Below are 27,849 nucleotides of genomic sequence, written 5' to 3'. Positions count from 1 at the left end.
CCTGACGTCAGTGGTGGGGAACCTTTTAGAGAAGATACTGAGGGACAAGATACATGCACATTTGGAGGAAAATGGACTAGTTAGTGACAGGCAGCATGGTTTTGTACGGGGAAGGTCATGACTCACTAACTTGATTGAGTTTTTTGAAGAGGTGACAAAGATAATTGATGAGGGAAGGGATGATGATGTAATTTATATGGACTTTAGTAAGGCATTTGACAAGGTCCCACATGGCAGACTGGTACAAAAACTAAAATCACATGGGATTCGGGGTGGGCTGGCTGGATGGAAACAGAATCGGCTTGGTTATAGGAAACAGTGAGTAGTGGTGGAAGGGTGTTTTTCAGAATGGAAAAAGCTAATGATGTTCTGCAGGGGTCAGTGCTGGGACCTCTGTTGCTTATAGTACATATAAATGATTTGGATGAAAACTTGGGTGGTCTGGTTAGTAAGTTTGCCATGATGTGGAGATGCCGGCATTGGACTGAGGTGGGCATAGTAAGAAGTCTCACAACACCGGGTTAGGTCCAACAGGTTTATTTGGAATCACGAGCTTTCGGAGTGCTGCTCCTTCATCAGGTGGAGTGGCAGTAAGTTTGCGGATGACAGAAAGATTGGCGGAGTTGCTGATAGTGCAGGGGATTGTCAGAGGATACGACAGGATATTTATTGCAGACTTGGGCACAGAAATGGCAGATGGAGTTTAATCTGGACAAATGCGAGGTGATGCATTTTGGAGGATCAGACTTAGGTGTGAATTATACTGTAAATGGCAGAATCCTGAGGAACATTAACATACAGAGGGATCTGGGCGTGCAGGTCCACAGTTCCCTAGAAGTGGCAACACAGGTGGCCAAGGTGATCAAGAAAGTATATGGCATGCTTACCTTTGTCAGCCGGGGCACTGAGTACAGGAGTTGGGAAATCATGTTGCAGCTATATAAAACCTTGGTGAGGCTGCATTTGGAGTATTGCGTGCAGTTCTGGTCACCACACTACCAGAAGGACATGGAGAGAGTGTAAAGAAGGTTCACCAGGATGTTGCCTGGTCTCGAGGGCGACGACTACGAGAGGTTGAATAAACTCGGGATTGTTTTCACTGGAAAGACGGAGGCTGAGGGGAGACCTGATAAAGGTCTGCAAAATTATGAGGGGCACAGACAGGGTGGATAGTCAGAGGCTTTTTCCAAGGATGGAAGTGTCAATTACAAGGGGGCACAGATTCAAGATGAGAGGGGTAAAGTCTAAGGGAGATGTGCGGGGGAAGTTTTTCACGCAAAGTGGTGGGTGCCTGGAACGCGCTGCCAGAGGAGGTGGTGGAAGCAGGCACATTAGCAATATTTAAGAGGCATTTGGATGGGTCCATGAATAGGGAGGAAATAGACGGATACGGACAGAGTCAGGGCAGAAGGTATTGTTTTGTTTAGTTAGGGTATCATGATCGGCACAGGTTTGGAGGGCCGAAGGGCCTGTTCCTGTGCTGTAATGTTCTTTGTTCTAAAACAGGCAGGTTTCTGCTCCAAATCATTAACCCACAGACGGTCAGATAATGCACATTTTTACATGCTGTAAAAGGGTGGGATCAGATGCGGCTGTGATGCTTCGTGGTTGGTTAACTTGCTGGGCAAGTTCCCAAGTCCAATGTGGATGAGGTGCTAAAGGGGCTGAATTCCCCTTTACGATTGAGCCGCAGTTATGTCTGCACCAAGACAGCTGCTGCACGGGGTTTGCAAATGAAAACTTTGGTGCTTAATTGGAAACTTGAGAGAGACCCACAGGTGCTGGTGTGGTGAAATATGATATGGTCCAACTCATTCAGAGCCTTCCGCTGCTCAAGGCACATTTATAACTCCTCCCGCCCCCCCCCCCCCCACCCTCCCCACCCCCACCTTGTGTTTTCTTCCCCCTTCTGTCGTGTTAAAACACCCCCTGAGAGGAACCCGAACTAAACCGGACACCGATCTTACACGAGACTTGACAGCAAACGTCAGTGTGGAGCATTCAGCCACCTTGAGCCTGGAAACATCATTCAAGCTGGGCTTGCTCGATAGGGGTCAAGGGCGAAAAACCTGGGCTGTGAAACGCGGAGGTGCTGAGGGCAGCTGTCTGACATCAGCCAACTTTAGCCAGATGAAATAGCCACCCTGGTGTGGTCCCACCTGGTAGGCATGGAAGAAAAACTGAGTAGCTGGGGGGAGGGTTTAGGTGCTGAAACAAAATGAAAGGTTACCCTGCTGAATGTCGAGCAGCTGACAGGTACAATACATTGACTAAGACTTTTAAAAGGTCCACATTTACCTATGATGGCCTCTTTGACACTGGAGTCCACGGGAAGGATGTTCTTCTCCACCAACTCCATGGGACCGGGGCGCTGTGCAATCTTCTCATTCAGATCGTCAGCTAACCGTGCTCGCTTCAGCTTCATCTGGGTGGCTTGCAGGGAGGGCTCTGCTGAAGTCTCTGTGCAACACCAGGAAATATCCATTCAGCTCAATATTTCAACACACAGCTGGAATTGGATTGACCTGATAAACAGCCCTTGCGTGTTGAAGTAGTCCTGCTCAGAGACATGCTCCACTCTAACCCTTTGGAAATTGTAAATATACCATCCCTTCCCAATCTCCACCCCCACTCAGGGAATGCCAATGGGCAAAGACAACAGGGCAGGCAGGAGGTGGCCTGCTTCTGGGTTTACACCAGTGCCATTCTGTAACTGAACACTGTAAAGTTAAGCAAAGCTTGTTTGAGTATCTCCACCTTTACTCAAGGTACATTTGTCATAGGATGCAGAGATGCCGGTGTTGGACTGGGGTGGGCACAGTGAGAAGTCTCACAACACCAGGTTAAAGTCCAACAAGTTTATTTGGAATCACGAGCTTTCGGAGTGCTGCTCCTTCATCATCTGATGAAGGCAGTAAAGAAGGCAGATGGTATGTTGACCTTCATAGCAAGAGGATTTGAGGATAGGGATGTTTTGCTGCACTTGTATAGGGCGTTGGTTCGGCCACACCTGGAGTATTGTGTGCAGTTTTGGTGTCCTTATCTGAGGAAGGATGTCCTTGCTATAGAGGGAGTACAGCGAAGGTTGACCAGGCTGATTCCTGGGATGGCAGGTCCGTCATATGAGGGGAGACTAAGTCGGTTAGGATTACATTCAGTGGAGTTTAGAAGAGGGAGAGGGGATTTCATAGAAACTTATAAAATTCTAACAGGGTTAGACAGGGTAGATTCAGAAAGAATGGTCCCAATTGTGGGGGCGTCCAGAACTAGGGGCCATGGTTTGAGGACAAGGGGCAACCTTTTAGAACTGAGGTGAGGAGAAATTTCTTCACCCAGAGGGTGGTGAATGTGTGGAATTCACTCCCACAGAAAGTAGCTGAGGCCAAAATGTTGTCGGATTTCAAGAAGAAATTAGATATAGCTCTTGGGGCTAAAGGGATCAAGTGATATGGGGGGGATAAGGATATTGAATTTAATGATCAGCCATGATCAAAATGAATGGCAGAGGAGGCTCGAAGGGCCTCCTCCTGCTTCTAGTTTCTATGTCAAACTTCATTCCTCATATGTCGTTCCAATTAAGGAGATTATTTGGATCTTCCTGAAGGCGAAACTCATCGGCTGCTTCAGTAATGGCTGGAAAGACCAGGCTCAATTCTTATGAATCAACTTGTGATCTCACTTGGCATTGCTAATGGTGTTGAGGCACCATCTACAGTGACCAAGCCTAACCCACACAAGCATGAACTTTCACATTCGAACGGGCTGATCATATCTCAGTTTTTCTTTAAAATGGAAGTGAAATTATCGAATTGTAACTTAATCCCCTGTACAAGATTATCAACAAGAGCTGTTCACCGTTGTGAATGGTTTGAGTAACAGGGACCAATTCAATGGGAGGAATTCAGGATGAAGGAAGACAGCCATGTTCACTCAAAAGGGCAACTGTTGAGTAAGTTACCAACACTAAAACAGATTGTGCAAACAGGTTAGAGTGTGGATAAGTGGATGCATTTCGACAGGGGGGATCTGAGGGCTGTGGTTGGAAAGGTAGTGCAGTGGATCAGAAAGTAGCAGTCTTGATGATTCCAATGGTCTTTTTCTAAAAATCCTTATTCTGCGCAGGCCACTTCCGCCAGAGTTTTATAACAAGGGAACCCAGTAACATCATGTGATTATTCAGGACACGGCACTTCTCTCTTTTTAATCTTGCTTTTACACTCAAAGCCACAAGTCTGGCAGGCCTTTTCTCAGTAAGAAGTCTAACACCAGGTTGTTAGAGTCCAAGGTGTTGGACTTTAACAGGTGTTGGACTTTAACCTGTTGTTAGACTTCTTACTGTGTTTTTTACCCCAGTCCAACGCCGGCATCGCCACATCAGGCCTTTTCTCACCAGCTTTAACAAGGACTCTTGAACTGAGCAGAGTCGCCATGAGATCAGGGGGCCGAAAACAGGAAAATGGGCAGAGTTTCTAAACTCGTGCGCTGGAACAGTGAAACCAAACTTTACGATGCATTGTCAACCTCCCACCTCGGTGTGGTCCTGCTGGGTTACATCCCCTTCGGTACTCGCCAGCACACAACTCTGCAGCAACGCAGAAGCGCATGTCGACCACTGCTTGCCAACAGCCGAGTGCTGGTATTGTAAAACAGCTGCTCTCCTCGAGTTGCTCTCCACCCCACTGGACAAAGCGGATTGTGTCCCAGCCAAATTCAGACACTTCGGCAAGCTCAAGAGGAGGCTTTGAAAGCGGAAGATTTTTTAAAATAATCCTTCTCCGTGCACGCACACAACTGACCACACCATGCACACGTCAGCCATACTCTAGAGACAACAGGGCTGGAGAAGTGACTGGAAATGGGGCCTGCCAAAGCTCTTGCTTTGCTGGGCCTGAAGTCATTGTGCACAATGGTGTACTTTGCACCACTCGCTGATGTTTATGCACAGGTAATGCAGCATGCTGCTCCCAAAGTTTGTGCTGGAGTCGGAGAGGGAGAGAGGGGGAGGATATCCCAGGCCCAGCCGCAAGTACAAGACCCGCAAGTAAAAGATCCCGAGGAACAGGAGGAGTCGAGGAGCCCTGGGCTCCTTCGCATAAGGAGCTGGAGAAGCCCCGATTCCGCGGCGCTCAGAGCTATTGAACAAGGTGTGGAATTGGCAACAGGTAGTGACACTGCGAAGGTTAAGAATGGAGACCCTCACTCATAGACGCCATTGGAGGGGCGAGGGTAAGGAGATCACTGAGCCTTCCAGGAGAGACATTCCAAAGATCCTCACTCGAGGGAGACCCCCCCATGAAGGGAAGAGACTGAAACTTTCAAGAAAAAACACCATTGGTGGAAGCAAGCCTCTGATCTGGGCATCCCAGATTCCACAGACATTAGGAGCTGCATCAGTGCCTGCAAGGGTGCAAAACCTGTCTTAGGCAGCGACTGAAAAAGGGCCGAGCTCCATCTCAAGTCAGACATCCGGCAAGTATCCTTGGGATGTAGGTCCTTGAAATGAAGTCTCACTGCACCCAAACGTGCAGTAATATTTCTTGTAAAGAGCTCTGACGCAGCAGAGATTAAATAAGCCAGGAATAAGGTTCATCAACCCAATCTAAAGTTGGCTCACGTTTGAGAAAAGTAGCAATTTAAGATTTTTATACTAAGCCTTTGTCGTGTCATTTCTAAGATTGGGATTGGCATTATGAGAACAGTGGGACCAATGAGATCTAAGGATTAAGAAAGAAAGGAACAACTGAGCGGAGATGAATTCATCAGTTCCGGTACAGAACGAGAAAATAAAAAAGGAAACATTGGATTGAGAGAAAAAGGGTAAAAAAAAAAAGTGGAAAAATTAAAATGACTCAAGTCGGTAAGGGTGGAATGGAGGAAGAGTTCTTTGAATGCTGTCGGGATAGTTTCCTTGAACAGCATGTTACGGAACCGACGAGGGAACGAGCTATTTTGGATCTGGTATTGTGTAACGAGGTAGGTAGAATTAAGGATCTTATTGTGAAGGACCCTCTTGGGTCGAGTGACCACAATATGGTCGAATTTCTGATTCAGATGGAAGAGGAGAAAGTTTGGTCCCAAACCAGTCTCCTCTGTTTGAACAGAGGGAAATATGATAGGATGAGGGATGAATTGGCTAAGGTAGACTGGGAGAGCAGGCTGGCAGGTAGGATAGCTGAGGAACAGTGGAGGATTTTTAAGGAGATCCTTTTCAGTTCTCAGCAAAAATGTATTCCAGCAAAAAACAAGGATTGTAAGAAAAGGGAGAACCAGCCGTGGATAACGAAGGAAATAAAGGAGAGTATTAAAATAAAAACAGCTGCGTACAGAGTGGCCAAAAATAGTGGAGAAACAAGTGATTGGGAAAAATTTAAGAAACAACAAAGAGAGACTAAGAAAGCGATAAAGAAAGGAAGGATAGACTATGAAGCTAGGCTAGCAATTAATATAAAAAATGATAGTAAAAGTTTTTATAAATATATAAAAAGGAATAGAGTGGCTAGAGTGAATGTTGGACCCTTGGAGGACGAGAGGGGGAAGTTAATAGTGGGAAATGAGGATATGGCTGAGTCTTTAAATAAGTTTTTTGTGTCGGTCTTCACGGTGGAGGACACAAATAGTTTGCCAAATATTAACGATAGAGGGTTGGCAGCAGGAGAAATACTTAATACAATTAATGTTACCAGAGAGGCAGTGCTGGATAGACTAATGGGACTGAAGGTGGACAAGTCCCCGGGTCCGGATGGAATGCATCCCAGGGTATTGAAAGAAATGTCAGAGGTAATAGTGGATGCGTTAGTGATTATTTATCAAAACTCGTTGCATTCTGGGGTGGTGCCGGTTGATTGGAAAACGGCTAATGTTACGCCGCTGTTTAAAAAAGGAAGGAGACAAAAGGCGGGTAACTATAGGCCGGTCAGCTTAACGTCTGTAGTAGGGAAAATGCTGGAATCCATTATTAAAGAGGAGATAGCAGGGCATCTGGATAGAAATGGTTCGATCAATCAGACGCAGCATGGATTCATGAGGGGAAAGTCGTGCTTGACGAACATGTTGGATTTTTATGAAGATGTGACTAGGGCGGTTGATGGAGGAGAACCGGTGGATGCGGTGTTTTTGGATTTCCAAAAGGCGTTTGATAAGGTGCCCCATAAAAGGCTGCTGCAGAAGATTAGGGCACACGGAGTTGGGGGTAGTGTGTTAAAGTGGATTGGGGACTGGCTATCCGACAGGAAGCAAAGAGTCGGAATAAATGGGTGTTTTTCCGGTTGGAGGAAGGTAACTAGTGGCGTGCCGCAGGGATCGGTACTCGGGCCGCAACTGTTTACCATTTATATAGATGATCTGGAGGAGGGGACGGAGTGTAGGGTAACGAAGTTTGCAGACGACACAAAGATAAGTGGAAAAGTGAATCGTGTGGAGGACGGAGAAGATCTGCAGAGAGATTTGGACAGGCTGAGTGAGTGGGCGAGGATATGGCAAATGGAGTATAACGTTGATAAATGCGAGGTTATACACTTTGGAGGAAATAATAACAAATGGGATTACTATCTCAATGGAAACAAATTAAAACATGCTACCGTGCAAAGGGACCTGGGGGTCCTTGTGCATGAGACGCAAAAGCCCAGTCTGCAGGTACAACAGGTGATCAAGAAGGCAAATGGGATGTTGGCCTATATCGCGAGGGGGATAGAATATAAAAGCAGGGATGTCTTGATGCACCTGTACAGGGCATTGGTGAGGCCGCAGCTGGAATACTGTGTGCAGTATTGGTCCCCTTATATGAGGAAGGATATATTGGCATTGGAGGGAGTGCAGAGAAGGTTCACCAGGTTGATACCGGAGATGAGGGGTTTGGATTATGAGGAGAGGCTGAGGAGATTGGGTTTGTACTCGTTGGAGTTTAGAAGGATGAGGGGGGATCTTATGGAGACTTATAAGATAATGCGGGGGCTGGATAGGGTGGAGGCGGAGAGATTCTTTCCACTTAGTAAGGAAGTTAAAACTAGAGGACACAGCCTCAAAATAAAGGGGGGTCGGTTTAAGACAGAGTTCAGGAGGAACTTCTTCTCCCAGAGGGTGGTGAATCTCTGGAATTCTCTGCCCACTGAGGTGGTGGAGGCTACCTCGCTGAATATGTTTAAAGCGCGGATGGATGGATTCCTGATCGGTAGGGGAATTAAGGGTTATGGGGATCAGGCGGGTAAGTGGTACTGATCCACGTCAGATCAGCCATGATCTTATTGAATGGCGGGGCAGGCTCGAGGGGCTAGATGGCCTACTCCTGCTCCTATTTCTTATGTTCTTATGTTCTTAAATGTTTTTTTGAAATCACGGAAGCGATTTACCACCCGGAGGAATGAGACATCACAGTTTATGTTCAATCTTTATGATAGAGAGGATTGTATTAACAATTATATTAACCCATGAGCAGCAACACGGAGCTTCTTAGGTGTACATGGTTAGCACTACTGCCTCACAGCGCCAGGGACCCGAGTTCGATTCCCGGCTTGGGTCACTGTCTGTGTGGAGTCTGCTCGTGTCTGCGTGGGTTTCCTCCGGGTGCTCCGGTTTCCTCCCACAGTCTGAAAGACGTGCTGCTTAGGGTGCATTGGCCGTGCTAAATTCTCCCTCAGTGTACCCGAACAGGCGCCGGAGTGTGGCGACTAGGGGATTTTCACAGTAACTTCATTGCAGTGTTAATGTAAGCCTAGTTGTGTCTAATAAATAATGAATAAAAATACAATCATACTGGTTAGCGAGTGATCGCTGAAAAAGACGACGACAGAGGTACCTGTGCTGTTAATTACCAGCATTTACTTTCTGTGGTGTGTTGAGTGGACAATTAGTATTCAAATCCAACAAGTTCTATAAATAACGGTGAGGTGAAGGACAAGATGCCATTTGTGCAAAACAAATGGCTGAGCAAAGTAAACCAATCAGCAAGTTCTTAGGCGGTTAGCGCTGCTGCCTCACGGCGCCAGGGACCCGGGTTCAATTCCAGCCTCGGGTCACTGTCTGTGTGGAGTCTGCACGTTCTCCCCGTGTCTGAGAGGGTTTCCTCTCTCAGTCCAAAGATGGGCAGGTTAGGTGGATTGGCCATGCTAAATTGCCCCCTAGTGTCAGGGGGACTAGCAGGGTAAGTATGTGGGGTTACGGGGACAGGGCCTGGGTGGGACTGTTATCGGTGCAGACTCGATGGGCCGAATGGCCTCCTTCTGCACTGTAGGGATTCTATAGGGATTCAGAACTGTGCTCAGTTCTGGTCGCCTCATTACAGGAAGGATGTGGAAAAGATTGAAAGGGTGCAGAGGAGATTTACAAGGATGTTGCCTGGATTGAGTGGCACGCCTTATGAGGATAGGCTGAGGGAGCTCGGTCTTTTCTCCTTGGAGAGACGTAGGATGAGAGGAGACCTAATAGAGGTGTATAAGATGTTGAGAGGCATAGATCGGGTGGACTCTGAGGCTTTTCCCCAGGGTGGAAATGGCTGCTACGAGAGGACACAGGTTTAAGGTGCTGGGGGGTAGGTACAGGGGAAATGTTAGGGGGAAGTTTTTCACACAGAGGGTGGTGGGCGAGTGGAATCGGCTGCCGTCAGTGGTGGTGGAGGCAAACTCAATAGGGTCTTTTAAGAGACTCCTGGATGAGTACATGGGACTTAATAGGATGGAGGGTTATAGGTAGGCCTAAAGGGTAGGGATATGTTCGGCACAACTTGTGGGGCCGAAGGGCCTGTTTTGTGCTGTAGTTTTTCTATGACTCCGGAGATTCACAACTCGGGTCGTATTACTTGATTCCCTAAATTTGGCCAATTTGCACATGAATGACATGCTTTGTTAACACCTTTCAATCAAGACCCACTTCAAAAAGGGGTCACGAAATGTTCTTGGCAGACAGGATTAAGGAGAATCCCAAGGCATTTTATTCATACGTTAGGAACAAAAGGGTTGTCAGGGAAAAAATCGGACCTCTCAGGGACAAAAGTGGAGAATTATGCTTGGAGCCCAAAGAAGTAGGGGAGATCCTAAATGAATACTTTGCATCAGTATTCACAAAGGAGAGGGATGTGTTGACTGGGAGTGTCTCGGAGGGGAGTGTTGAACCGTTGGAGAAAATCTCCATTACAAAGGAGGAAGTGTTAGGTTTGTTAGAGAATTTAAAGACTGACAAATCCCCAGGGCCTGATGGAATCTATCCAAGGCTGCTCAGGGAGACGAGAGAGGAAATCGCTGGGCCTCTGACGCAAATCTTTGTCTCGTCACTGGACGCAGGTGAGGTCCCAGAGGATTGGAGGATAGCTAATGTGGTCCCGTTATTTAAGAAGGGTAGGAAGGATAACCCGGGTAATTATAGGCCGGTGAGCTTGACGTCCGTGGTGGGGAAGTTGTTGGAGAAGATTCTTAGAGATAGGATGTATGCGCATTTAGAAAGGAATAAACTCATTAACGATAGTCAGCATGGTTTTGTGAGAGGGAGGTCATGCCTCACTAACCTGGTGGAGTTTTTTGAAGAAGTGACCAAAATGGTTGACGAGGGAAGGGCCGTGGATGTCGTCTATATGGACTTTAATAAAGCGTTTGACAAAGTCCCTCATGGTAGGCTGGTGAAAAAGGTTGGATCTCATGGGATAAAGGGGGAGGTGGCTAGATGGGTGGAGAACTGGCTTGGTCACAGAAGACAGAGGGTGGTAGTGGAAGGGTCTTTTTCTGGCTGGAGGCCTGTGACTAGTGGTGTTCCGCAGGGCTCTGTATTGGGACCTCTGCAGTTTGTGATTTATATAAATGATCTGGAAGAAGGTGTAACTGGGGTGATCAGTAAGTTTGCGGACGACACAAAATTGGCAGGACTTGCAGATAGTGAGGAGCATTGTCAGAAGCTACAGAAGGATATAGATAGGCTGGAAATTTGGGCAAAGAAATGGCAGATGGAGTTCAATCCTGATAAATGCGAAGTGATGCATTTTGGTAGAAATAATGTAGGGAGGAGCTATATGATAAATGGCAGAACCATAAAGGGTGTAGATACGCAGAGGGACCTGGGTGTGCAAGTCCACAGATCCTTGAAAGTGACGTCACAGGTGGAGAAGGCGGTGAAGAAGGCATATGGCATGCTTGCCTTTACAGGACGGGGCATAGAGTATAAAAGTTGGGGTCTGATGTTGCAGATGTATAGAACGTTGGTTCGGCCGCATCTGGAATACTGCGTCCAGTTCTGGTCGCCACACTACCAGAAGGACGTGGAGGCTTTGGAGAGAGTACAGAGGAGGTTTACCAGGATGTTACCTGGTATGGAGGGACTTAGTTATGAGGAGAGATTGGGTAAACTGGGGTTGTTCTCCCTGGAAAGACGGAGGATGAGGGGAGACTTAATAGAGGTGTATAAAATTATGAAAGGCATAGATAGGGTGAACGGTGGGAAGCTTTTCCCCAGGTCGGTGGTGACGTTCACGAGGGGTCATAGGTTCAAGGTGAAGGGGGGGAGGTTTAACACAGATATCAGGCGGACATATTTTACACAGAGGGTGGTGGGGGCCTGGAATGCGCTGCCAGGCAAGGTGGTGGAGGCGGACACACTGGGAACGTTTAAGACTTATCTAGACAGCCATATGAACGGAGTGGGAATGGAGGGATACAAAAGAATGGTCTAGTTTGGACCAGGGAGCGGCGCGGGCTTGGAGGGCCAAAGGGCCTGTTCCTGTGCTGTATTGTTCTTTGTTCTTTGTAATACATTTCTATTGGTTTCATTCTGCAGCAGGCAACTACCAGAGAGGGCTTAACTTTGCTGTGAAGCTCAAAGTGAAAAGATATGGGCTGCTCTTCACTTGTAGCCTGCCCTACAAGCGAGTTCAAATCCACAGCAATGTGGTAGACTCTTAACAGAGGGCAAGCCAGCCTGTCAGTTCAAGGGCAACTAGGGATCAGCAACAAATGCTGGCCTTGCCAGCAATCATAATGGTATGGTTATGATGTTAGAAGGTTTACTTGGTGGGTGGGCTGTCTTCTGAGGAAAGGTTGAAGAGGTTAGGTTTGTATCCACTAGAGTTTAGCAGAGTAAAAGGTGACTTGACCAAAACATTCACAATCCTGAGGGGTATCGAGAGGGTGGATGTGGAGTGGATGTTTTCTCTTGTGGGGGAAACTACAAGGTGTCACTGTTTAAAAATAAGGGTACGCTCCTTTAAGCCAGAGATAAGGAGAAATTACTTCTCTCAGAGGGTCACAAGTCTTCCTCAAAAGGCAGTGGAAGCAGAGTCTTTGAACGTTTTTAAGGCAGAGTGAGATAGATTCTTAAAGTTTTTTAAAGTTCATTTATTAGTGTTACAAGTAGGCTTACATTAACACTGCAATGAAGTGACTGTGAAAATCCCCCAGTCGCCACACTCCTGTTCGGGTTACACTGAGGGAGAATTTTACCATGGCCAATGCACCCTAACCAGCACGAATTTCGGATTGTGGGAGGAAACCGGAGCAACCGGAAGAAACCCACACAGACACGGGGGAGAAGGTGCAGATTCCGCATAGACAGTGACCCAAGCCGGGAATCGGACCCGGGTCCCCGGCGCTGTGAGGCAGCAGTGCTAACCACTGTGCCACCCCAAAGGGGTGGGAAGGTTATCGGGGGGGTCGGCAGGAATGTGGGGTTGAGGTTACAATCAGATCAGCCTTGATTTTATCAAATGATGGAGGAGACGTGAGGGGCTGAATGGCTAATATGGAGTGTACGTATTATCCACTATTGTGTGCAGGAACAAGACTTTAAATTTGAAACTTCTCAAGACTTGGTTCAACTAAATTTACAGTGACCTACTTTATATTCCCAGCTCCAAACATTCCCTCACTGCCTGGTTGGATAATCATGCAGTGATTGGTTGGGATGAGCTTTTCACCCACAGTTCACATTCTGAGTGCAACCAAAGCCCCTGTAGCATTACATAAGATGTGGAGATGCCGGCGTTGGACTAGGGTGGGGCACAGTAAGAAGTCCAACAGGTTTATTTGGTAGCACAAGCCACAAGGTTTCAGAGCGCTTGCTGCTCCTTCACCAGGTGAGTGGTTCTTGGAGATCCTCTCCACTTGGAGCCGGCAGTTTGCGGTGTCGATGGTAGCCATGATGTGGAGATGCCGGCGTTGGACTGGGACCACTCACCTGATGGAGCAGCGGCGCTTTGAAAGCTAATGGTATTTGCTACCAAATAAACCTGCTGGACTTTAACCTGGTGTTGTGAGACTTCTTACTGCATTACCTACGAATCAGAGGTGGCCAGTCAAGCCCCTCGAGCCTTCTGCCACTCAGTTAGAGCGTGGCTGATCAGGACTGCTATCCCACCGACTCTTCTTGGTTCAGTATCCATTAATACCTCACAAAAATATCGCAATCTTAGTTTCTCAAATTTCCAACGGCCCCACAGCCTCGATTGCTTTTTGGCAACATTGCAATAGCACTGCAGTACCCATCTCACTCCCCGGTACACCTTACCTTCAAGTATGTGCATCCTGACCAGCTCTGCTCTCTCCGGACGCGATCGGATCTTTCTTTTTAAATAGTCCTCGGTCTGTATTTTAGAAAAATAAAATGTTATGTTGGGAAAGCAGGAGGTGGAGAACATCTGCACGCAGCACCTCGCTTTGGTGACAGTGGGTCAACGTTGAGAGAACTCGACTCTCCCAAGTCCCAATTGCTTCTTGATTTACTAGATATCAGTTACAAGCTCACTCAGGCCACCTGCACAGCGTACTAACCCCCCATGGCATGTAGCGTTTTAAAGAATCATAGAAGCCCTACACTTCAGAAGGAGGCCATTCGGCCCATTGTGTCTGCACCAACTTCCTGACAGAGCATCTTACCCAGGCTCTACCCTGCCCTATCTCCGTAACCCCACACATTCACCATGGCTAATCTATCTAACCTACATATCTTGGGATACTAGAGGGGCGATTTAGCATGGCCAATCCACCTAGAATCATAGAATCCTATAGGAGGAGGCCATTCGGCCCATCGAGTCTGCACCGACCACAATCCCACCCAGGCCCTACCCCCATATCCCTACATATTTTACCCACCAATCCCTCTAACCTACGCATCTCAGGACACTAAGGGGCAATTTTAGCATGGCCAATCAACCTAACCCGCGCATCTTTGGCTAGCCCCCCTGACGTTAAGGGGCAATTTAGCATCCACCCAACCCACACATCTTTGGAGTGTGGGAGGAAACCGGGGCACCCAGAGGAAACCCACGCAGACATGGGGAGAAGGTGCAAACTCCGCACAATCACCCGAGGCCGGAATCGAACCCGGGTCCCTGGCACGGGTGAGGCAGCAGTGCTAACCACTGTGCCACCGTGCCGTCCATTTAAGTCTGCACATTGAGCAAAGCGGCATTTCAAAATCTTACTTTAAGGGATTTTGAATGTCCTTTCTTGCTGTTAAAAAGCAGATTGTAACAGACTAAAAGAATAAAGTCTTAAGAGTTTATCACCACAAATCCTGATGGTAATTGGGACCAGGACATACATTTCAAAGCTCCACTGTAGATTTTCTTTTTGAATTATACAAAGACACAGCCACCAGAGTTTCCCAACACCCCATGCCATCAGTGGGTGTGACGCAAGGAGCTCGATCACAAAAATACAAGGCTCGCAACTTTCCATCGAGCCGCCTCGAGGCTCATTGGTGCGATGGGAACCAGAATATTCTGCCAATGACTCCCGAAGGCCGAACTAGATTTTACTTTTAGGCAAAGAAATTAATTTCCAGTCAAATATCTGAATCGGATTTTCCTGGTGCGAGGGGAGTTTTTCAAATTGAAACGTACACAGACATTTACTGCACAGATTTATACAAAAATTATTTTATGGTCCACTGGGGTACTTTCCAATAGTGACTCTTACAAGAGATGTTGTTCCAATCTCCAGCGCACATTTTCCTCTTTCACAGAATCCCTGCAGTGCAGGAGGCGGCCATTCGGCCCATCGAGTCTACACCGACCACAATCCCACCCAGGCCCCATCCCCATAGCCCCACGCATTCACCCGGCTAATCCCCCTGACACTAAGGGTCAATTTAGCACGGCCAATCCACCTAACCCGCACATCTTTCGGACTGTGGGAGGAAACCCACGCAGACACGGGGAGAACGTGCAGACTCCACACAGACAGTGACCCGAGCCGGGAATCGAACCCGGGTCCCCGGCACTGTGAAGCCGATGGTAATCATGATGTGGAGTTGCCGGCATTGGACTGGGGTAATCACAGTAAGAAGTCTCACAACAGCAGGTTAAAGTCCAACAGATTTATTTGGTAGCCCGAGCCACTAGCTTTCGGAGCGCTGCTCCTTCGTCAGGTGGAGTGGGAGAACTGTTCACAAACAGGGCATACAGAGAGACAAACTCAATTTACAGAATAATGATTGGGAATGCGAGTCTTTACAGCTAATCAAGTCTTAAAGGTACAGACAAGAGTCGCTGAGCAGAGACTGATAGCCAAGTTCCACACACGAGGTCTGCCTCAACCGGGATCTTGGGTTCATGTCACACTCTCTGTAACCCCCACAACTTGCCTGGACTTGCAAAATCTCACTGGCTGTCCTGTGTGGAGACAATACGCATCTCTTTAGCCTGTGCTTAACGCTCTCTCCACTCACATTGTCTGTACCTTTAAGACTTGATTACCTATAAAGACTCGCATTTCCAATCATTATTCTGTAAATTGAGTTTGTCTCTCTGTATGCCCTGTTTGTGAACAGAACTCCCACTCCACCTGACGAAGGAGCAGGACGCTCCGAAAGCTAGTGGCGTTTGCTACCAAATAAATCTGTTGGACTTTAACCTGGTGTTGTTAGACTTCTTGCTGTGAAGCAGCAGTGCTAACCACTGTGCCGCCATGCCGCCCATATTTGTACGACAATTTCTTTAATTTGTGTGAAGGCAAAAAAATAAACCATCCCTCACAGGAGGCAAGAGGAAGATTGAAAAACCGGTGTTTAAGCTGCTTACCCGTGCCCTCTCTAAGCTTCTCCTCTGTTCATGAAATGCAGCAGGACTCTTCAGTGCTGTAACAGTAAGAAAAGTTAAATTGCAGCAACAAGGTGCATTTAAACAGAGCAATTACTAAAAGAAAAACAGCTGACGGCACTTTACACAGCACTGTTAGAGCAAACCTCACCCGTATGCCACATAAGGAGATGACCAAAAACTTGGTCAGTTTTAAGGAACATTGAAGAGAAGGCGAGAGAATGGGGGAGAGGCTGAGGGAGGGAATTCCATAGTTTGGGGCTGAGGCGGTCACCAGTGAGGGCTGACGGAAGGAGGGAACCAGAGAGGTTAGAGTTAAAGAAACGCAGAAATCTCAAAGGGTTAATGCTGGAGGCGGTTACAGAGAATGGGTGGGGCATGGGAGGGGGCGGGATGTGGTAGCAACAGGGGAGAGTGTTGACACGGTCATAAGGAGGATTTAAACGCTAAGATGAGAATTCCCAAAGTTGGGGCATTGCGAGAGTGAGAACCAATGTAGATCAGTGGCACAGCGGATCATGAGATAAAAGCAGAATGACGCTGAGAATCTGCAATTAAAAAATGCAAATGTTAGAAAAACTCAGCAGGTCTGGCAGCTTCTGTGGAGAGAGAAACAGAGGTAATGTTTCGCGTCCATATGGCTCTTTGTTCGAGGGGTAATGGGTCCTGATGTGAATTTTGGGTACAGCTAGCAGAGTTATGGATGGAGCTCAGGTTTAGGGAGAGTCCCGCCAGGATTAATCTAGTCTGGAGGTAAGGAAAAGGGAGATGAGGCATTTAGCAGCAATATTATGGTGGTGAAAAATTCACCTCCACTAAACTGAACTGTTTGCTGGTGTGGCGCATGTTCTCCCAATTCAATAAATGACAATCTGAGGCAGACGGTAGAATTTTAGCAGCAAGGCTAGTGTGATGTTAACAATAGATTTCAATCAGCAAACTTGAATTCATTCATATGGACCAGTATTAACAAGTGTGCATGTACTACTCAGCATTGCAAGAATAAGTTTATAGTTAAACGTGCTCTCTTTCAACCATCTGTCCAAAGAACAGTACAGCACAGCAACAGGCCCTTCAGCCCTCCAAGCCTGCGCCGATCATGATGCCTGCCTAAACTAAAACCGTATGCACTTAGAGTCCGTATCCTCCCATTCCCATCCTATTCATGTATTTCCAGTTGCCCCTTAAATGCTGCTATCGTACCTGCTCCCGCCACCTCCCCGGGCAGCGCGTTCCAGACATCCTGTGTAAAAAAAACTTGCCTCGCACATCTCCTCTAAACTTTTCCCCACGCACCTTAAACCTATGTCACCTCATATTTGATTTTTCTACCCTAGAAAAGAGCATCTGACTATCCACTCTGTCCATGCCACTCAATCTTATAAACCTCTATCAGGAGGTGGAGAACATCTGCACGCAGCACCTCGCTTTGGTGACAGTGGGTCAACGTTCTTAACCAACCTGCCATGTGGGACTTTGTCAAATGCCTTACCTGCTGTTGTGAGACTTCTTACTGTGATTACAGATAGTGTGACATGAACCCAAGATCCCGGTTGAGGCCGTCCTCATGTGTGCGGAACTTGGCTATCAGTCTCTGCTCAGAGACTCTGCGCTGTCACATGTCGTGAAGGCTGCCTTGGAGAACGCTTACCCGGAAATCAGAGGCCGAATGCCCGTGACTGCTGAAGTGTTCCCCAACAGGAAGAGAACAGTCTTGCCTGGTGATTGTTGAGCGGTGTTCATTCATCCGTTGTCGTAGCGTCTGCATGGTCTCCCCAGTGTACCATGCCTCGGGACATCCTTTCCTGCAGTGTATCAGGAAGACAACGTTGGCCGAGTTGCAAGAGTATGTACCGTGTACCTGGTGGATGGTGCTCTCACGTGAGATGATGGCATCCATGTCGATGATCTGGCACGTCTTGCAGAGGTTGCTGTGGCAGGGTTGTGTGGTGTCGTGGTCACTGTTCTCCTGAAGGCTGGGTAGTTTGCTGCGGACAATGGTCTGTTTGTGGAATCGAACCTGCGACTATGTGGCACAGATCCAAGCTCATGAGAAGAGGAAGCAGACGAAATTGATTTTAAAATGTACCCTGTGTAGTTTCCAGCTTAGGGGCTGTAACGGTTTAAACGCCGCAGAAGTTGACTCACCGAGATTGCTCAAATTTCATCAATCAGGCACTCCAATGAGGTTTTAATATTTCCTGTTAAGGGGCTTTAAAAAAAAAACCCTCAGCTGGAACCTGTGCATAAAACATCCGCTCTAGTATAGACATAGGAAGATGAGACACTCGGGCTGGCTGGCTGGGTGGGTAACAAGACCATTTGGTTTTCACTGCTCATGTGGAAAAACACAACCTAAAAGCTGCTCAGTGCTGGCTGTTAAACATTCTTGCCTCTGAATGAAAGGAAGTTGGGTTTAAGTTCCATTCCAGAGACTGGCAGATAGAAATCAAGGCTCATACGCCAGTGCGCTACGGAGGGAGTGTAGCACTGTCAGAGGTGCAATCTTTTGTAAGGAATATTAAACCCAAGCACCTTTCGCTGGCTCACGTGATCTTGTGGTGCTATTTCAGAGAGGAACGGGGGTGTGAAAATCCCCTAGTTGCCACACTCTGGCACCTGTTTGGGTACGCCGAGGGAGAATTTAGCACAGCCAATGCAACCATCCAGCATGACTTTCGGACCGTAGGAGGGAACCAGGGCACCTGGAGGAAACTTGCAGACACGGGGAGAACGTGCAGACTCCACGCTGGGTCCCTGGCGCTGAGAGGCAGCAGTGCTAACCACTGTGCCACCATGCTGCCCATGGGACATACAAACATCTGAATGAGCAGTAGGCCACTCGGCCACCTGTGCTGACTCTGCCATTCAATATCATGGCTGATCTGAATGTAACCTCAACTCCACATTCCTACCTACCCCCCGATAACCTTTCACTCCCTTGCTGATCAAGAATCTATCCAGCTGTGCCCTAGAAACATTCAAAGACTCTGCTTCCACTGCCTTTTGAGGGAGAGCGTTCCAGAGGCTCACCAACCCAGAAACAAATTCTCCATGGTCTTGGTCTTAAATGAGAAATCCTTTATTTTTAAACAGCAGCCCCTAGTTCTAGATTCCCTCTAGAATATATGGGTCTTTTCCAAATGACAGGCAGTGATTAGTGGGGTACCGCAGGGATCAGTGCTGGGACCCCAGCTTTTCACTATATATGTTAATGATTTAGATGAGGGAGCCAAGTATAATATCTCCAAGTTTGAGGATGGCACAAGGTTCACTCTTTTGGCAAAGGCCCCATGGACCAAACTGTCCCCCTCCTGTACCGTGTCACCTATGAATCTATCAGCAGGTGAAAAGCGCACAGCAATGTGGGCCACGTAACTTTGCAGCTCTCTCTCCTCACATGGTGACAGGCCAAAGGTTCTCCTGTGCATCAGGAAGTGAGTGAGTGAGATAACACTGACCTGCTCTGCTAACCTGCACTCTGCTGCTACACTGCGCAGAATGCTGACGTAACACGGAGTAGCTCGCTGCTTAGAGTAGCATTACGGTGAAAATTACACTGTGATCAAGAGATCGGATTTTGGCAACATGCTTTTGTGCAGTAGTGTTAGGAAAGAAAAAAACTTCAATACACGGTGGATATAAAATTTGAGAACTCAGAGAAAAACAGGTCACACCAAAAGCACCACATTTATCGGGCACCCTTAAAATGTTATATCAGGATTAAACATGCAACCTAGTTTTCGACAAATCTGAACTCATTACATTATTCAAAGCTACTTTTTAAAAAAAAATACCACATCCTTACATTCAGACTGGTTTCCTGCGAGTCAGGTTTGAGAATACCAGCATTATATTCACAAAGCAACTCTTCACAACTGGGACTTTGACAAAGGGTCGTCTGGACTCGAAACGGCAGCTCTTTGCTCTCCTTACAGATGCTGCCAGACCTGCTGAGGTTTTCCAGCATTTTCTCTTTTGGTTTTTGTCTTCACAACTGACGGCCAATCTCTATCTCATCAAATGAATGAGGGAGATTTCCTGTTCCTGTTTGTAGTGGGTTGTATGTTTTTTTTCAAACCCAATGACTAGATGAGCGGGTTAAAGTGCATGATCTCTATACATGCCCCAGTAGCTGAGTGGAATTAACAGTTTTCCGCAGAGGCCAAGTCTTTGCACCCAATACTTCCAACAGAGACAGGACAAGAATTTACAGCTTCTGTCCTGAGAAGCCCGGAAAGAAGGGATTAAACCCTCAGGCAATAGAACAGAAAAGTCTAGAGAAATCTCAATAAACTTTGATTTTAAAGGCTACAGAGAGTATAGGGGAAACAGGAGGCAAGTGGAAAACAAAACAAGAAAGGTGATGCTGACAGCAGGAGCTGGTCTTGATTTCAACAAAGCCAACATACTATTTCACAGAATGAAAAACACCCAAGTCGGGTTCGAGCTTTAGAATATTGAGATCTATCACAAATCTTTCACAAACCAGCCTCCCATCCATTGACTCTGTCTACACTTCCCGCTGCCTCGGGAAAAGCTGTCAGACTTTTGAATGGAGTTACCTCGCATTAAGTTGATCTTTCTCTACACCCTAGCTATGACTAAAACTACATTCTGCACTCTCCCTTTCCTTCTCTATGAACGGTATGTGTTGTCTATATAGGGCGCAAGAAACAATACTTTTCACTATGTTAATACATGTGACAATAATAAATCAAATCAAAATCCAGAATTTAAAAAAGTTTCTAACCAGTTTCACATTTGCCATTAAATAATGACATAATCTGATTCACATCGATGGCAACAGGAGCCTGTTCTGCCATTCGACGCAACCCTGGCTGATCAGTGTCTGGGACCCAATTCCATTAATGCAACATTTAACATACATAACAAAGGATCTGACCAAAAGAATAGCACACACCTGGCGTAGCGGGCTCCCCACTCCAGAATAATTCCCTGATCTGAAGTTCTACACCGCCACAGAGGGGTGAAGCAGTTGCTGAAACACTAAGTTCTCAGCTATGTTCCTGCCCTGTAATAATAACGGGGTCACAAGGACAAACAGGAACCCTCCCGACCCGTGTGACTCAGGTACTCGATGGATAACTGAGGGGCACGGGGTGCAGTCACAATAATCCAACATCTGTATTCCCCTCTCGACACCTGATGCATCCACACGCCCGTTTTCCTGATCCCCGGCCACCTAACACATTTGTAAATTCAGTACCCACTGCGTCCTTCCCACACCATTTCCGTCCTCTCTTCACTGGGTCCCTGGCTTTTCCTTTGTCCCAAGCGAGCATTCTCCACAACATTGGAGAGACTGTGCAACACACACTGGGGCGCAGCAAGAATGTCCAATCTGCTCTTACTCATGATTCCAGTTTCCATGCTTTTGGCAGGGATCACCGGATAATGAGGGTGGCTGACTTACTTCCCTCTCCAGAGACCAGCTGATAACGGTCTTGATACAGGGATAGCACAACCCACTGCACCGGAGTCAAACCCTCCCCAGGTGACACAGGCTGCACATGCACCGCTTTTCACTAATGTCAACTTGTTTTGTGGAAGGTCCCCTGTTTGTTCCGCTTCTCCCGGTGAGCACAAAGCTTCCCACTGATTTTTAAGGAATACCATGAATCCGAGGTTCGTGACAACCAGGAATTGGCAATGGCTGACCCGTCATCCTCTGGAAATTGCAGAATTTTACAGCAGCGTTACTACAAACGTACACGGTTCGACAGCCAGTTCACCAGCCGCAGCATTCTGTTTACACTGCAATGTGAGATAACAGCATGGTTGTCACAGGAATATTTGGTATTTCTGGAGCACTGTACTTCAGGACAACGCTACTTTAATACGCTGAATACTGCTTTTAATGCGCCAACACAAACTGTGCCCACCACCACACAACTGCATCCTTTCTGGTTGTATCACAGCTTGGTATGGGCTCCTGCTCTGTCCAAGACTGCAAGAAACTACAAAGGGTCGTGAACAAAGCCCAGTCCATCACGCAAACCAACCTCTTATCCATCAACTCGGTCTACACTTCCCGCTGCCTCGGAAAAAGCAGCCAGCATAATCAAGGACCCCACACACCCCGGACATTCTCTCTTCCACCTTCTTCCGTCAGGAAAAAGATACAAAAGTCTGAGGTCACGTTTATTTTTATTTATTATTTTTATTCATTAATCACAAGCAAGGCTTACATTAACACTGCAATGAAGTTACTGTGAAAATCCCCTTGTTGCCACACTCCGGGGCCTGTTCGGGTACACTGAGGGAGAATTTAGCATGGTCAATGCACCCTAACCAGCACAGCTTTGGGCTGTGGGAGGAAACCGGAGCACCCGGAGGAAACCCATGCAAACCACGGGGAGAACGCGCAAACTCCATACAGACAGTGACCCAAGCCAGGAATTGAACCCAGGTCCCTGGCACGCTGAGGTAGCAGCGCTAACCATTGTGCCACCATACCAACCGACTCAAGAACAGCTTCTTCCCTGCTGCCAGACTTTTGAAGGGACGTACCTCGCATTAAGTTGATCTTTCTCTACACCCTAGCTATGACTGCAACACTACATTCCGCACTCTCCCCTTTCCTTCTCTATGAACGGTATGCTTTGTATAGCGCGCAAGAAACAATACTTTTCACTGTACGCTAATACATGTGACAATAATAAACCAAATCAAAGTAAAGGAGGAAAGTGAGATGGAGAGGCAGAGAGGCATAAGGAAGGTGTTCCAGAGCTTAGGGCCCAGGTAACTGAAGGCATCAACAGTACAGCAATTATCAGGAGCGCATGACATGCCAGAACTAGAAGAGCACAAATAGCTCAGAAGGTTGTGGGGTTGGGGGGAGATTACAGAGACAGGGAAGAGTGAGGCCACAGAGGGATTTTAACACAGGGGTGGGAATTTTAAAATCAAAACATTGCTTGACCGGGATAGGTCAGTGAGCACAGTGGGTGAGGGGGCGATGGAACTGGCTGCAAGTTAAGACAGGACCAACAGAGTTTTGACCTCAAGTTCACAAAGTGTCACTCAAGCCAGACTTGCAACCAGCATTGCCCAGATAAAAACGCACTCTCCAGCCACAACTCAAGATTACAAGAACAAAAATCAAGGAATGTTTGCTGGGACATCTTTCCAAGCCCCAGGGAAGCTGGCGTGTGGAAAATCAGCCGCCCACTATCACCCCTGACTAAAATCTCAGTCACACGGTTGCAGATTTCTCTCTCAGACTCTTGTTGTGTGCATCCATTTTATCAGCAGTCAACTTTCAGAGCCGGGTCAATTTGCTGTAAAACTGAGTTGGACTGTGGCCGAGATAGATCAGGAGGGACTGAGCACTTTATGGGTCAAATCCATTTATTATGTCAAGTGTTTAGGATTTTTATTGCAGAAACATTTCAGTGGCTCTTGCTGGTTTTGGCCTTGCTGCGAAGATGTTCAGTGTAAATAATTCTCCACTGCACTATTAATCCCTGCAAATTGGGAACTAATCGCGTACAAAATAGCGGCATGACAGCACAGTGGTTCGGGCTGCTGCCTCACAGCGCCAGGGATCCAAGTTCGATTCAGACCTCGGGTCACTGTCTGTGTGGAGTTTGCACATTCTCCCCGTGTCTGCGTGGGTTTCCTCCGGGTGCTTCGGTTTCCTCCCACAGTCCGAAAGATGGGCGGGTTAGGTTGATTGGCCATGCTAAATTGACTAGTGTCAGGGGGATTAGCAGGGTAAATGTGTGGGGTTATGGGAATAGGGGGGGGGTGGGAAACAGACTCGATGGGCCGAATGGCCTCCTTTTGTACTATAGAGATTCTATTCTATGAAAATTTCTATTTAACGCAGAGAAACGCAGGGAAAAGGATACAAAAGTCCGAGGTCACGTACCAACTGACTCAAGAACATCTTCCCTGTTGTCAGACTTTTGAATGGATGGACCTTGCATTAAGTTGATCTTTCTCTACAACCTAGCTATGACTGTAACACCACATGTTTTGTCTATATAGCACGCAAGAAATAAAACGTTTCACTATATGTTAATGCATGTGACAATAATAAATCAAATCAAATCTTTGAACTTTAATGCAAAGAAACTTTGCATCAGAGATGGACTGCGCTGCCAAATTATTTTCTAAGAGCATGTTTAACACCACTGCACAAAGGAACACTCTTTGTGGTGGCACGGTGGCACAGTGGTTAGCACCGCTGGCTCACAGCACCAGGGACCCGGGTTCGATTCCCAGCTTGGGTCGCTGTCTGTGTGGAGTTTTGCACATTCTCCCCGTGTCTGTGTGGGTTTCCTCCGGGTGCTCCGGTTTCCTCACACACTCCAAAGGTGTGCGTGCGGGTTAGATGGATTGGCCATGCTAAATTGCCCCTTGGTGTCAGGGGTATTAGCTAGGGTAAGTGCATGGGGTTATGGGGATAGGGGATTGTGGTCAGTGCAGACTCGATGGGCCGAATGGCCTCCTACTGCACTGTAGGGATTCTGTGATTTTATGGAGGAAGTGGGTTTTGTACAGTATGAACAGGGTGAGCTACAACATCAACCCTTCAAAGAAATGAGTACCCAAACAAGGAATTTGCACAAAATGATGTGAACTTCAGTCTCCATTTCTATTGGCATCTCTGATCGGTTCCCTGCACAGAAACGAATCCAACCCAAAGCCTGGCTTGTTAGTTTAACCTGATCTTTGCTGTGGGTCAGAAGTGTTTATGGTGGCAAATGGAGTTGGCAAGTTGCGTTTACATTTCCACTCATAACAAGAACCCAGCCAAGTTAAAACAACTCACCAGCACCCTTCGAGAGCCCCACGGCATTTACCTTCAATCAGATTGGGGGTAGGGGAGACAGTGGCCTAGTAATCTAGAGGTCCAGGCTAATGCCCAGCCTGGGTCACAGGTTCAAATCCCACCACGGCAGCTAGTCTCAATAACACTGATCATGAACCAACCATCAATTGTCAAAAACCCATTTGATTCACTCAGAAGGAAATTTGTCGTCCTTACCTGGTCTGACCTACACGTGACTCCAGACCTACAGTAATGTGGCTGACTTAACTGCACGGTGGCACAGTGGTTTGCACTTCAGCCTCTCAGCGCCAGGGACCCGGGTTCAATTCCGCCCTTGGGTCACAGTCTGTGTGGAGTTTGTACGTTCTCCCCGTGTCTGCGTGGGTTTCCTCCGGGTGCTCCGGTTTCCTCCCACACTCCAAAAGGTGCACAGGTTAGGTAGGTCGGCCATGCTAATTTGCCCGAGTGTCTGGGGGACTAGCAGGGTAAATACGTAGGGGTTACGGGAATAGGGCCTGGGTGGGATTGTGGTCGGTGCAGAGTCGATGAGCCGAATGGCCTCCTTCTGCACTGTACGGATTCTATGATTCTTATATGGCTGGAGGAAGCCACTCAGTTCAAGGGCAATAAGGGGTGGGCAACAAATGTGACTCCCACATCCCATGAAAGAATAAAGAAAGAAATGCTACAGCTTTATCAACATCAGAAACGCGGGGAATAATGGAATGCTCACAAAGGCTGCAATCTAAAAGACTGTAACGGGGTTCAGACAGCAACCTTGGAGCTTTCCCACACAGTTAGAAGATGCTGTTTTAATTTTGTACAAGTGGATTTATTCAGGTTTAGACCCTCCTGTTGGCTTTGCCAGCTGGCATCATCACGAGTGCCAATTATCAGTGCGGAGAGAGATTTCCAGGCAACCGCGCGGGGAGAGAGAGGGGGGGAGAGAGAGAGAGAGGGGGAGGGGGGGGCGGGGCGGATGGTGGTGGTGGTGGGGTTTACCAAGACATGGATCACTACACAGGCGTTCTTTCCCAGATTAAATTCAAATGGCTACATTCACATAATGTCTCATGCCAGAAACTACATTACAGAAAAATCTAAACACATCTAATAAAACATCAGGAAATGGTTTGGACACAAACTGCATTACCATTTCAGGCATTTCTCTGGGTTTTTCTAACTTGTACTAACCCTTCAGTCCACAAGATACAATCTTCACAGCATCGTTCTCAAGGCTGGACCAACTGTGCCAAATTAGATGAGTTCCTAGTCTAAAGGAAGTTGATATGGCAGCAGGGTGCAAATTCTCATACACATCCTGTGCCTATCACTTAACCAACTGAACAGAAATTTGGACAACCTGTGCCGCACTTACTGTTTGGAAAGTCCAATTCTTTCCTGATATGATGTTCCCTGATGGAGAATAGCTGAAACCACAATTCCCCAAACTGTCCCCCCACAGGGGGAATTTATTACAGACTAATTCAAGACAAAATAGCATGCTCTGTGGAACCCAAATGTTCTCGGGAACTCATTGCAAGTTGATCTGTTTATTCATCAAATTGTGTACAAGACACGAAGGAACTTGTGTTCTTCAAAGGTTTTGGACATTATGCACCACCAAGTTGACCACTGTCTCAGGACGGTCATTATACATTTTGTAACGTCTTACATAAGAACATAAGAAATAGGAGCAGGAGTAGGCCATCTAGCCCCTCGAGCCTGCCCCGCCATTCAATAAGATCATGGCTGATCTGACGTGGATCAGTACCACTTACCCGCCTGATCCCCATAACCCTTAATTCCCTTACCGATCAGGAATCCATCCATCCGCGCTTTAAACATATTCAGCGAGGTAGCCTCCACCACCTCAGTGGGCAGCGAGGTAGCCTCCACCACCTCAGTCTTCCAAAAGATTAAAGCAGCCAATTTTCAAAAAATAATAATTTGGGAGAGTGAAAACTCAAAAATGGCAGGATGAGTTTCTGACAAGTTCGGAGGGAGACTTGTAACAAAACACCCGAATTTCAACAGACTTTATATCAGCAAAACCATTTTTATAAAGGACCATCAACAATTAGTCCCCCCGCTTAGCCAATGCAGTGTGACATTGTGTACCATCCACAAAGATTTAGTAGAAACATACCAAAACCGCTTTAGCAGCATGTCCCAAATCCAAGGACACCACGTTAATGGGAACACACCACCTCCAAGCTCCCCTCCAAGCTAAACACTAGTCTGACTTGGAAATATATCATGATGTGGAGATGCCGGCATTGGACTGGGGTGAACACAGTAAGAAGTCTGACAACACCAGGTTAAAGTCCAACAGGTTTATTTGGTAGCAAATACCATAAGCTTTCGGAGCGTTGCTCCTTCGTCAGATGGAGTGAAAATCTGCTCTCAAACAGTGCACAGAGACACAACATCAAATTACAGAATACTGATTAGAATGCGAATCCCTAAAGCCAGCCAGGTCTTAAAGATACAGACAATGTGGGTGGAGGGAGCATTAAACACAGGTTAAAGAGATGTGTATTGTCTCCAGACAGAACAGCTAGTAAGATTCTGCAAGTCCAGGAGACAAGCTGTGGGGGTTACTGATAATGTGACATAAATCCAACATCCCGGTTGAGGCCGTCCTCATGTGTGCGGAACTTGGCTATCAGTTTCTGCTCAGCGACTCTGCGCTGTCGTGTGTCGTGAAAGCCGCCTTGGAGAACGCTTCCACCCACATTCCACCCACTCCCTCCACCCACATTGTCTGTACCTTTAAGACCTGGCTGGCTTTAGGGATTCGCATTCTAATCAGTATTCTGTAACTTGATGTTGTGTCTCTGTGCCCTGTTTGAGATCACATTTCCACTCCATCTGACGAAGGAGCAGCGCTCCGAAAGCTAATGGTGTTTGCTACCAAATAAACCTGTTGGACTTTAACCTGGTGTTGTGAGACTTCTTATTGGAAATATATCAACATTCCTTCACTGTAACTGGGTCCAAACCCAGGGACACTCTTACCCAACAGCAGTGCGGG

At 47.2% G+C, this 27,849-nt stretch overlaps 1 protein-coding gene across 4 annotated transcripts in view; it reads right to left on the bottom strand.

Moving 5' to 3' along the window:
- LOC144509181 (myocardin-related transcription factor A-like) overlaps window positions 1–27,849 on the bottom strand; it is a 186,097-nt gene that overhangs the window by 40,468 nt on the left and 117,780 nt on the right. For all 4 annotated transcript variants that reach the window (XM_078237616.1, XM_078237617.1, XM_078237614.1 and 1 more), the window contains 3 exons: window positions 15,992–16,047; window positions 13,477–13,552; window positions 2,299–2,460 (listed from right to left, as the gene is read on the bottom strand). In XM_078237616.1, the coding sequence (XP_078093742.1) occupies window positions 2,299–2,460; window positions 13,477–13,552; window positions 15,992–16,047 (294 nt within the window). The remainder of the gene's footprint in view (window positions 1–2,298; window positions 2,461–13,476; window positions 13,553–15,991; window positions 16,048–27,849) is intronic.

This window comes from Mustelus asterias, chromosome 21, assembly GCF_964213995.1.
Source record: "Mustelus asterias chromosome 21, sMusAst1.hap1.1, whole genome shotgun sequence".
NCBI lineage: Eukaryota > Metazoa > Chordata > Chondrichthyes > Carcharhiniformes > Triakidae > Mustelus > Mustelus asterias.
The sequence above is the reverse complement of the archived record's forward strand: the minus strand, read 5'-3'. Positions and strand labels throughout refer to the sequence as shown.